Source organism: Lissotriton helveticus, chromosome 1_1 (assembly GCF_964261635.1).
Source record: "Lissotriton helveticus chromosome 1_1, aLisHel1.1, whole genome shotgun sequence".
NCBI classification, from domain to species: domain Eukaryota; kingdom Metazoa; phylum Chordata; class Amphibia; order Caudata; family Salamandridae; genus Lissotriton; species Lissotriton helveticus.
Genome location: NC_136057.1, coordinates 376,631,564 through 376,644,532, shown reverse-complemented (window position 1 = coordinate 376,644,532; position 12,969 = coordinate 376,631,564). Strand labels below are relative to the sequence as shown.

General features: G+C 46.5%; 1 protein-coding gene across 1 annotated transcript in view; it reads left to right on the top strand.

The window, feature by feature from the left end:
* The window catches only part of CCDC77 (coiled-coil domain containing 77), a 280,750-nt gene that overhangs the window by 136,840 nt on the left and 130,941 nt on the right, over nt 1–12,969 (top strand). Inside the window, exon 6 of the mRNA XM_078673707.1 lies at nt 3,410–3,482. Coding sequence (XP_078529833.1) covers nt 3,410–3,482 — 73 coding nt within the window. The remainder of the gene's footprint in view (nt 1–3,409; nt 3,483–12,969) is intronic.

Here is a 12,969-nt window from a genome sequence, read left to right as displayed (position 1 = left end):
TCCAAGTGAAAAGCCTATGCCTGGCAGGAGGTTTAAGAGCTGTAAATGGGCGTACACCCTCTGATAGAAATGGAAATAACACATTTGATAATGGCCGGGCAGCTAGTAGAATAGACTATTTCTTATTAGACATAAGGGAATGGAGTAAACTGATAGATATGGTCGTGGAGCCAAGACTGGAAAGCGATCACAATCCCTTGTGCATGACCCTCCACACACACCAGGGGAGCATGGTACAAAATAGCAGGGATAATATGGTGACTAAGGATCTAGTATGCTCAAATAACCAGCGACACCTGAAATGGGGAAAGTTTTTAGAAGATGCAGGGAAGCTAGACGAGCTGAAGAGATCGGTGGTTAGTGAAATAAATAGTATTAAACTCTACATTGGGAACCCGGATTTCCAGGCCTACATGGTAGAGGCCCACAAAAAATTATTTGGCAAATTGAAGGGTTTGTTCTTACAAACTGTAAATCGAAGTATGAGTAAAATACACCCACCGAAACAGAGCTGGTATGATAAGAGTTGTAGATTGGCAAGACAAAACTTGAGCAGCGAATTAAGAAATGGAAAGGCTGACGCAGTCAGGAAAGCGAGGGACCTATATAGATTAACCCAAAAGCAAGCTAAGAGACGATGGGACGAGGAACACTGGCGTGAGCTGAAGCATGCATGTGCAGCTAGGGACTCTAAGTTGTTTTGGTCCACGGTAAAATGGGATAGGGGAGGGGCAGCTCCTCAACCCCAAAATCACGTGGAAAAAGACAAATGGATCCAGTTTTTCGAGCCACAGTATGCCTGCAGCAAAACACAATTCACTGAGTCCCCCCCCCCCCCAACTGTTTATTATACACAAAAAGTATTCAATGAAAATGATGTCAACATTGCTTTGGATTGTAGAACGGGGGGAAGAGCACCTGGAATGGATGGTATCCCGGCAGATCTCTTTCTAACAGATAGGAAATCATGGTGTTTGTACTTTACATGGCTGGCGAATGCAGTGGCTATGGGAGGAGATGTCCCCCCACCTGGAAAGGAGCTGAAATAATTCCCGTCTTTAAAAAAGGCGATAAATCCCTTACTAAAAATTATAGACCGATCAGCTTGATAGACACAGCACAGAAGCTGATGGGCCGACTAGTCCAGAATAAACTTCAGTCATGGATTGAGGAAAACCATATTCTGTCGCCATACCAAGCGGGGTTCCGCCCACTGACTAGCTCAATAGACCAGGTATTCTACTTCCTCGCTATCTACTGGAGAAATGTAACCTTGAAAAACTGCACTTTATATGCCGTATTCGTGGACTTAAAATCAGCCTTTGACCTGGTGCCACGAGAAAAGCTGTGGAAAACTTTGGTTGAAGTAGGTTTAAGTCCGGAATTGCTCACCCTCCTGGTGCGTCTCCATGAAAATAATTACGCCAAAATTCGGTGGGGAGCACAAGGAGAAGTGACCGATTCATTTCCAGTAGAACGAGGGGTACGGCAAGGGTGCGTTCTGGCCCCTACATTATTTTCCATTTATATCAATGGTATTGTGGAATATCTGAAAAAATCGCCTAACGATGCCCCAATCTTAGCTGGCTCACATGTCCCCGTCCTCATGTTTGCGGATGATACGCTTATCCTTTCCCGCACACCGAGTGGCCTTCAAAAGGCTGTTAACTTATTTGGTGATTATTGTGATAGTCGGGCCTTGAGTTGAACACAACCAAGACAAAATTTATGTGTTTGAACCGGCAGTCTACATTTAAAGGTGTAATCAAGTACAAGGGTACCCCCCTTGAGGAAGTGAAAGATTTTTCCTATTTAGGAATAATTCTCCAAAACAACATGAAATGGAAATCGCACATTAATACCGCAATACTTAAGTTCAGCCAGTTATCAGGCGTGGTGGCCATGAAACATAAAGCCTCCTTGACAAAGCCTATAAACTGTGCTCTCGAAATTTACAATATGAAGGTCTTGAGCGCATGTTTGTATGGTTCTGAACTTTGGGGCTTATCAAACCTGGAGGACTTGGTTGTAGCGGAAAATAAATTTTTGCGAGGGTTAACAATGGTACCACAAAGTACACCCATAATTCCATTGAAGTTAGACCTGGGTAGGAAAAGTATTGATGATATTGCCCGATTACGGCCATTGTTGTATTGGAGACGACTGATAGTGACCCCTGAGCTGGCTCATTACGCCGATGCATTGTTAGATGTTAAGTCTGATCGGTTCCACTGTATTGTTTGGTTGAAAGATCTCCGGGGCCTACTGGTAAAACTAAATTTGGACCACCTTTGGTGCAACAGGGATGTGGGCTGCTTTCCGACAAAAGCAAAACTGAAAGAAATGTATTGGGGGATGGTGTACTCCACAATTTACTGTACTGGGAAAATAGCTAAACTTTCTGCCCGGTTTCTGGATATTAAAATGGTACCAGTATGTGAAACCTATTGGGACATAATTGAAAGCCCACGAGACAGGAAGTTATACTTCCAATTCCGAGTAGGAACACTGCCGGTAAATGCTTTCAAGAAGCATTGGATCCCACCGCGGGACGAGTACTGCTATTTTTGTAAAGACCAAACGGAGCATATCTCCCACCTATTGTTCTGTTGCCCCTTATACGCCAATCCACAACGGAAATGGTTACGCCCAGTTTGTCTAAATATTGGCACTCGGAGCGAATCGACTGCTCTCAGAATACTAGAATCAGACTGCTCGCCGCTCTTTGCAATTGCTGTAGCAAAATTTCTTGGTTGGGCCTGGACAATTCGCACCCGCACTTTGGTAACTAATGAGATAAACTGAAATTGTTTTACTTGATTTTTATGAAATAAGCAAGTAGTTTTAACTGCATAGTGTTTTTCGACTGTCAAATGTTTAATAATGTATTTTAATCTAACTTTTTAGATGTAGTATTTATTTGTATAGTGGATAGGGAGGAAATGCTTTTATGACAAATGTCGAATAAAGCTTTGAAAATGGTATGCGTTGTAAAAACCGCGTTGTAAAAGCATGCGATGTAAAAGCATGCGTTGTAATGTCATACATCCCTTTAATATACATGTTAAGAAATGGTTGCCTTGTGCAAAAACTTTTTTAACTCATTCATTTACAAACATTCAAGAGCATTCTCAATTCCATATGTGATTTAACTAATATATTTTCACAGTTTATTACTAGGATCCTAAACATTACGCGTTTACCCTTTTTGCCCACAAGTCATTTTCTAATGTAAACATTTTTGCAGCATTTTATGCATTCTAAAGTGAAATTTGAACACAGTGAGTAAGTCGGTTTTCTAAATTCGTGCTCATTCCTCCCACTGGTGCTGGAACATTCATCAAATGTCATTGGCTCAATAGGCTTTAAAAGATTGGTATGCTGCATTACATTGTGTTTGCTTCTACAGGTTACCATTCCTCAGCGAATTATACAAGCAGGTGATCCATATGAAAGGAAAGACCAACGAACCTCCAAGACCGGTACGAAAGACCTGTGAAAGTATCTTTCATTGCTATTAGCGAATGACTAGTGATATGACGGAACACCTTTGTTGATGCATTTTTTTTATTTTAAAAAGCTGCCAGTACTTTACAAATCGAAGCAACAGTTTCCCAGCCACAGCAAGAAAGTATTAAAAAAAAAAAAAAAACGTACATATGTTGCGATATTTCTGGCATACGTTTTTTGTTTATAATCATGTTTTGACTCCAGTGGTTAGATACTTATTGGCGGCCAAAGGTTATTTCTGTTCAGACTACATGGTATGAGGCCTGAAACCCCTACACCACAGTTTAGCACTTCTCTGGATCTTTGGATAGGAGTAAAGGGTGGAAACTGGTTCACCAATATCCAGTCCTGTTCTCAACAGAGAATTAGGAGTTCACAGAGAGCTACTATATGCACAGCCTGTGCATGATAAATAGCAGTGGCTTTAAATAATTTGCCATTCATGCTCCTGAGCTAGTCCGTATCCCATAAGAAATACGGGGACAGAACCTCCAATCAGATTTGCTCTCCTAGTCCTGCCTGGCTTTCCATGCTGGTCACCCCTCCCTTTTCCTCTTTTTCTCTCTCTATTCCTGTGCAGTACTCTCTCTAATCAGAATTGCAGTGATTTCGGATTTCCTCTTTATGCCCCCGCATTCAGCCCTTCCTACTTTAGAGCGATCCTTTCTCCAGTCCTATATTCCAACCCATCATCAAGTAAGGACAGAAAATACATCATGCTTGATTTTGATTGGAGCTGTATGGTTTAACTCCATTTTCTTATTTAGCAGCTTTGTTTTTTCTTATCAGAAATGACAATAGGTCTTGCTTGCTTCTTGTGTGGTTTGATTGCATTGGGAATGTCTGTATTTAACATTAGAATATTTGTTCTCTGTTTGGACATCAAATGTTTGGTGTTTGAGGCATCCAGCTTATTTTTGGCAAAAGATCTTAATGTGGAAGTTCTCTCCAACGAATGCATTGCAGATTCTCACTCTCCTTCACTCACATTGACACTCCTAAACACACTCACACTTTGTCAATCAATAGTAATTACTCTCAAACACATTATATAGAGAAATATATTTTTACTTAACCTGATTACTTAGCGGGCAACTCAGCTGCTCCATGGCAGAGGCAGAGTAGGAATCTGGGGCTGGGCATTAGAATCAGCAAGCCATGATTCCCAACGAGGAGCCCGACTGAGCAGCAATGGGCAGATTGGAAAAGAACACCACCTACCTCAATCCCTCTCCCAGCTTCTTGATGAGACTGGAAGCAAAGCCAATAGGAAGCTAGGATAGTGCTAGGGATCCTGACCCTGCTGCTCTGTGTGGTTTTTCATTGGCTTCAGGGTCGCACCAATGTGAGCCCTGACAGACACATTTTAGCAGAGATACTGTGCTGCCTGAGGCACGCGCTGTATATCTGCTAAATAAAATGGATCATAGTTGAACTATGTCCCTCAGACATGCGCAGTCCAGACATTCAAGTACAAAGTGTTGTTTTAACAGCTGAGGTAGCTGTAACATGCCTTATCCCCCCTGTCCCCAACCCCCCAACACACACACACACACTCTTCATCAGGAGTCTGGAGACAGGGCAAAGAGGGCCGACCTGTGCTCCGGAAGTGTTTAAGAAAGCACGAAACTGGTGCTTTCATCAACACTGCTAAATAGAAACATTCTCAGGGGCCTCAGCCTCACAGGAGGCATGGGGCTGCACCCTGAAGCCCCTGAAAAGGAGCTGCTGCTGGATGAACTTCTGTAACTTTCTTTAATAATTGGACCCCTACTTTATTTTAAAGTTGCCCATAATGTTTTACACTGATTCAACGTTATTATTCGTTTATTTTAACTACTGGTATGCATTCTGCTCCTTTTACTAAATGATACTTCAAAAATTATGTCTAAAGTTCTAATTTCTAATTTCTAATTTAAAACATTTATAAAGCGCAGCGTGCACCGAACGGTTTCTTGGCGCTAGTGGAGGGGGATTGGCTACAGAGACAAAAGTGGAGCCCGGTATAAGAGCCGGGGAAGGAGGATTACTCAGGGAATGCCTGTTTAAAAAGAAACGTTTTTAGTTCCTTGCGGAAGGATGCATAGTGGGTAGACGCACGTAAGTAGTCTGGAAGGGAGTTCCAGAAAGTGGGGGCCAAGGTGGAAAAGTTGGACCCGCCCCACTTTTTGCGTCTAAAGCGTGGGATTTGGAGGAGGGACTTGGAGGAGGAACGAAGTTGTCTAGAGGGAACGTATTCTTTTATTAGTGAGGAGATGAAAGCGGGTGCGGTGCCTTGACGAGCCTGGAATACCATGCAGGCGGTTTTGAACAGAGAACGTTCCTTGATCGGGAGCCGATGAAGCTCCCTGAGGAGGGGTGTGGAGTGGTGGTAGCGTGGGAGACCAAAAACCAGCCGGGCGGCTTGGTTTTGGACCACCTGTAGCCTCCTTAGACTGTATGCTGGTATGCCGTTGTAGAGGGCGTTGGCGTAATCCAGTCGTGATATGACTAAAGCGGCCATGATCATTTTGAGTGCCTGGGGGGAGAAGAAGCGAGCGACAGTGCGGATAGTTCGGAGGGTGAGGAAACAGGAGGAGACTACGGAACTGATTTGAGAGTGGAGGGTAAGCTGATTGTTCATTTTAACCCCCAGTGTTTTGACCGTGGTAGAAGGAGTGGGGGCGGGACCAAAGGTGGGGGGCCAAAAGAGAGAGTTCCAGGGACTGGACGGACCTCCGGTAAGAACCAACTCGGTTTTGTCCGGATTCAACTTGAGATGGTTGTGGTTCATCCAGTCCCTGATGAATGTCATGGTGTGCTGGAAGCTGGAGACAGAGAGGGGAGAAGAGGATAGGTCAAATATGAGCTGGAGGTCATCCGCGTAGTTAAACACGGTGACCTTCAGCTGTTGAAGAGCGAAGATGAGGGGGAAGATGTAAAGATTGAATAGTAGGGGGACAGGGAAGAACCCTGAGGGACACCACACGTGACGGGGAGTGGGGTGGTTGTGAAATCTCCGAGCCGGACCGCCTGAGTGCGGGCCCTCAGGAAGGAGGAAAGCCACACCAGGGCTGCTCCCTCAATTCCAGCCGCCTTGACACGGGACAGTAAGATGGTATGGTCTACCGTGTCAAATGCGGCCGAGAGATCGAGGAGTACCAGGGCCTGGTGTTTGTTATGGTCCATGCCCTTCCTGAGGTTGTCCAGGACTGATACCACGACTGATTCAGTCGAGTGCCTAGGTCGAAAGCCAGCCTGGCGGGAAGCCAATCCCCCATTGGCCTCAACATGGGTGCTGAGTACCGTGGTGACATAACGTTCCAGCACCTTGCCCAAATAGGGCAGCAGGGAGATGGGGCGGTAGTTGGCTGAGATGGATGGATCAGCGCCAGGCTTTTTTAGGATGGGCACTATGGTGGCTGATTTGAGCGTAGGGGTCACTACTCCCTGCGCTAGGGAGCTGTTAAGAAAGGTAATGGGGAGTTCAGGACAAGAGGAGTAGATTCGTTGGAGGATTCGCGCCGGACAGATGTCTGCCGGAGAACCTGACTTTACTTTGGGGAGTAAGTCCAGGAATACCTCTTCAGTGAGGGGGGGGATGGAGGTGAGAAGGTTTTGAACAGTAGGAGGAGAAGGGTCGACATAGGCTGACGAGGGGGGGGGATGTTGGCTTTAATGGTAGCGATCTTGTCAAGGAAGTAAGTGTTTAGTTGATTACATAGAGGCTGGGATGGGGGAATTTGAGGTGAAGCCCTGTCGGAGTAAGCCAAATCCTGCACTATGCCGAAGATCTCCCTAGGTTTGTTTTCGGCAGACATTATTTATGTTGAGAAGTAAGAGGTTTTGGCGGCAAGGATTGCGATCTTGTAGTCGGCAAGTGATTTCAGATAAAGGGATTTGAGTGAGGGACAGTAATTTTTCTTCCAGTGCCTTTCTGCCTGTCGAGCGGACAGTTTTAGTTCTTTTAGGTGGTCATTAAACCACCTGTTAGACTCCTTTGGTCGCCGGACAGAGATGCGACGCAGGGGAGCCACTGAGTCACAGCCTCCAGCCAACCAGGTGTTAATAGTGTTGGCTTGGGAGTCGGAAGAGAGACCAGAAAGAGACGGGGTAGAATTCTGAAGGTGAGACGTCAGGGTGGGAAAGTCAACTCTGTTCCAGTTCCGCGCCCAGGTATTTTTGGCGCTGGGGACTTTGGATATCGGGTTGAGAGAGACGGAGAAGGAAATAAGGGCATGGTCGGACCAAGAACAGGGGGAGACCGTCACCGGGGACACTGGAAGATTAAGTGACCAAACCTGGTCAAGAATGTGACCACGTGAGTGAGTGGGAACAGAGATATGTGGTGTAAAATTTAAAGATGTGAGAGTCTCTGTGAATTCTTTCGAGGCTGTACACTCAGAAGGGTCTGAGGGCCAGTAGTTGAAATCCCCTAGTACCAAGACCGATGCATAGTTGACCACCATGTTGGCCAGTAGGTCTTGAAAAGCCGGCAAGAACAGAGGCAAAGACTGGGGAGGACGGTACATTAGGAGACAGGTGATAGGAGGGGAGAGGGCAAGGGAGCGAACAGTAAGGAATTCAGTGGAGGGGATGGGGGGAGAGGGGATGGGTTGAAAATTTTGTTCCGACCGAACAATTATCGCCACTCCACCGCCAACCCTACCTGCTGGACGGTCAGCGCGTAAGGCCACATAGGAGGGGGGGGAGGATAGCCAAGAGAGCGGGAAGGGAAGAGTCACAAAACCAGGTTTCGGTCAAGAGCAGTAAGTCAGGCTTCTCAGAATCAAGCAAGACAAAGAGCTCATGATGGTGCTTGACCGCTGACCTGGTATTAAGCAAGAGGATGGATAGTGACGGAGCAGGAGGGGAAGGGCCGGGTGGGAGAGGGCATTGTGGGGGACGGACGGGCGGAGAGAGCGGCAGAGTAGGAGTGGGAGAGGGTGCAATCCCTAGGGAAGTAATATGCCTACGGACGAAGTCCGAGAGTGGCAAGTGGCCCTGGAGGGCACTAAGCTCCTCAGAGGAGTAAGAGATGAAATTGGCATGGAGTCGTGCCCCTAGCCCCGTCCGGCCGCGGACGGGCGCAGACGGGCTTGCCTTAGGCGCGCCTTTGGCGCGCAAACGTCGCGCCCGCTGCGCTCGTCCGCTGCGCTTCCTACCAAGACACATGCTTTATGCCGCTGGGTCGGGAGGTTGGGGTGGGGGGGCGTGGCCAGCTGAGGGGGCGTGTCTCGCCTCGCCCTCGGGAATGGCGACCAAAGGAAGGGAGTTGTTGCAGCGAGTAGCGCTGTTTCTGAGAAGCCAAAGGTACAGGTAGGTGGGGATAACAGTTAAAAACACAATATCACACCAAAATGATTAAAAGTGAAGTTTGTCCCCGCTCCCGGCTTTTCGCCTCAGGAGCCAATCGTGAGTGGGGCGCCTGGCGTCGGCGCGCTCTATTTGTATGTTTGGCGGGGGGGCGTGGCCAGCCGAGGGGGCGTGTCTCGCCCCGCCCTCGGGAATGGCGGCCAAAGGAAGGGAGTCGTTGCAGCGAGTAGCGCTGTTTCTGAGAAGCCAAAGGTACAGGTAGGTGGGGATAACAGTTAAAAACACAATATCACACCAAAATGATTAAAAGTGAAGTTTGTCCCCGCTCCCGGCTTTTCGCCTCAGGAGCCAATCGTGAGTGGGGCGCCTGGCGTCGGCGCGCTCTATTTGTATGTTTGGCGGGGGGGCGTGGCCAGCCGAGGGGGCGTGTCTCGCCTCGCCCTCGGGAATGGCGGCCAAAGGAAGGGAGTCGTTGCAGCGAGTAGCGCTGTTTCTGAGAAGCCAAAGGTACAGGTAGGTGGGGATAACAGTTAAAAACACAATATCACACCAAAATGATTAAAAGTGAAGTTTGTCCCCGCTCCCGGCTTTTCGCCTCAGGAGCCAATCGTGAGTGGGGCGCCTGGCGTCGGCGCGCTCTATTTGTATGTTTGGCGGGTAAAGTTGCAGAATAGTTTAGCAAAACATTTATGTACAAGTTGCAGTATTTATTTGTGTCTTTCAATTTGAAAGGAAACAGTTGCCAATATTGTTTTCAGGCCTCTGCCTTTATTTTCATATAATCAGGGAGCATTTTGGGAGCATTATGCGTAGCCCCACAGTGTTACTTTTTTCAAACATGCTTACATGTTTATACAAAAATCACTGTCAGTAATGCACGTTGAACTCAATGCATTGCATTCAGAGCACTACACCTGGTTGTAAAGGATTTGTATTGGTGAACCACACATACACGTTTGAACAACTTAATACCCATGGATCCAAATCTTGCCTTAGTTGCGGACAATCCTCTAATTTCTAATCCATACTGTGGTACTTCAAACTGGCAGCCAAAGGTCTTGTTCTATACAGATCTAGGCCTTTTCGTCCACTGCACAGAATAAACATGAAATATGATGTCCATGGTCCCACATAACATGCTTTGGGCCCAGGACAATAGGAATTTCTCCCCTGGCCTCGTTTGCATTTTGAGCCACTTGTCTTTGAAAGGCACCAATGTCCTCTTTCCCCCCAAGAGCATATCCAAAAGCAACTGCTCTTGTTGGATACTTGTTTACTTACTGTCCGGTGTGCTGACTGGCATGTAGGATAGCAACAAAGGACCTTTACTTCTGTTTGTCTTTCTTGGACTGATTTCTGTATGGTTTCCCAGCTATGGTTCAGAGTCTTCTTATTTGTTTCAACAGTTCACCTCCAGGTATTCTTTGACCTGCATCTCTTCCATGTGCCTTTTGAGGTCTTTTTGGTAGAAATGAGATCCGCTGAGTTTCAATTGACTGTGCATGTTGATATATCAAATTAATGTCCTTGACTGCATGTATCGTAAAGGAGCTTTTGACTAGAAGATCAGATGGCTTGCCCTATTTCACTTTGGCCTCGAAGTACATTGGCAATCCATGCTGGACTGCCATTGACTTCAATCATTTGTTGCTGCATCACTCTAAGGAGCTATTGAAACTAATCAGGAGTGGGGGGACGACGACAATAGGGAGGTGCTTTGAAAGGCTTTCTTTCCAATGAAGCCTAGAAATTAATCTACTGAACACTACAAATGAATGAATGAATGAATACATTGACAAAATAAACAGGAAACGTGTTCTCCATGACCCCAGAAAAATCTGCCTTGGGCACAGGACAATAGGAATTTCTCCCCTAACCTCATTTGCAATTTGACCTCTTGTCTTTTATAGGCACCAATTGCCTCTTTCCATCAAAGGGAGTATCCAAAAGCAACTGCTTGTCTTATTGGATACTTATTTACTTACTCATCCCTCAGCAATGTCACATTGAGGGATACAGAGCTGTAACCCCTTTTAACATGCTCGCACCTCAGAAAGACAGCGCTAGTACATGAAGGCAGAACAGATCAGCTCCTCCATTGAAGGTCTGTGGTTAATGTCAATCTTTTTGTTTCCCACAGGATTAGAAGCTTCTTTCAGACCTTGGTTGCTGCCTTGTGGACATTCTCCTGCAAAGGCACTCGAGACCCCTAATTAAAGCAGGGTCCAAAAATCCTATCGCTGCTTGAACAAGCACTCCTCTTGACCGCTATCTTATCCTAAATTTGGATCCCTCATATTTAGCCCCCCATTACAGGTTTAGACTTTGTACCATTTTAGGTGGAAACAATAATCCATCCCAATGTTATGCATCCTACGCCATTACAATATGCATTGTTTTCAGCGGACAGCTTATTCAGATATAGTGTAGGTAATAGATATGTTATTTTGTCATACAGATTTTCTAAAGCAAGCTACCCAGGCTACTCTACAGTGCTTGCATTCACTAGATAGATATTATGAAGTGATGATCAGTTAATTTAGAAAGTTCCGTTTAAAACTTGAGTGCACAGCTTTTGAGAAGCTGTATTCACACGTGTATAGGGATATACAAGTGCAGTTTTAAGAGTAAATAATTTTTGACAGCTATAGAGGCACCCTACAAACAAGTTGTGCAAATTAAACCTTAGTTCATCCCGCTCCATCAAGGATCTTGTTTTTCAGTAATGCCAATTCTCCAGTATTGGGGTGTCTTTCATAGGTTCACATGCCTGAATCATTCCCCGTCGTCTGAGTGGGAGTCCCACGGTACATAAAGTAATAATATGCAATAATATCCTTAGAAAACTTGGTTATAACCAACCAGGAAGTAAAGTAGCCCAAGCTACAATAGAAAAAACTTCCACACGCATGACTATACTAGTCATTTTGTATAGCCCAAACTGCAGCCAATCAGGTGACAGCACCCACCAGAAAGTCCTCTCCAGAGGCTCAGGCTCTCAGATTTTCTACCGCACGTCGTGTGAAGGGAGTCTCCCTGAGCTCTGCTCAGTACTTCTCTTTTTCCTTCAAGATTCCTTGATTTCAGGATGTCTTCCTCAAAGAAATCTATATTCAGGCCTCGTGAGTCTTGTAGTAAGCTCCGGCTTTTCTCTGAAGATCCCCACAAGAAGTGCATTTACTGCCTGTACCCGGACCATCAGGTGAAGGACTGCAAGATATGTAGGACCTTCCCTCAGAAGACCCTCTGGGACAGGGAGGGCCGCTTGCTTTTGTGGCTACAAAAGCTTAAGGATCAAGATAATCCTGTTTCTGAGGTAGGCAGTATTGCCTCTGGGTCTACTACAGCTTCTAGAAAGAGCTGCTGAAGAGTTGTTATCTTCTCTTCTCCTGGGGCCAAGATTGTGAAGAAGCAACAATGTTCTAAGGGGTCTGAGAGGCCTTCTACCTCTAAGGCTACTCCCCCTGCTAAGAGCAAACTTTTGCCATCCACACCCCTGAGAAGAGCGACCAAGAATTTACCTCAGAAACCAACTTCTGAGAAGACTTTACCTCAGAAGAAGGCCCCGTCGTCGACTGCGCCATCGACGACCCCCTCGTCGACGAAGATCTCCGTCGACGCTACATCTACGTCTACGGTAACTTTCTCTTCTCCTAAACCTGAGATGATCATGTCGACAGTGTCTTCTCCGTCGACGATGGTCTATGTCTCAGCCAAGCCTATCTCATCGACGAGAGAATCGACTGCCATTGTCAGTGCCCCGTCGACGGCCAAGCTTAAAAAGATACCGTTGACGACAGCTTCATCGTCAACGCCCCCGACGAAGGTTCCATCGTCGTCGACGACCCTTCCGTCGTCGACTAGCTCGTCGACGAAGGTTCCATCGTCGACGAAGGTTCCATCGTCGACGAAGGTTCCATCGTCGACGAAGGTTCCATCGTCGACGAAGGTTCCATCGTCTATGAAGGTTCCATCGTCTATGAAGGTTCCAACGTCTATGAAGGTTCCAACGTCGACGAAGGATCCAACGTCGACGAAGGATCCAACGTCGACGAAGGTTCCAACGTCGACGAAGGTTCCAACGTCGACGAAGGTTCCAACGTCGACGAAGGTTCCAACGTCGACGAAGGTTCCAACGTCGACGAAGGTTCCAACGTCGACGAA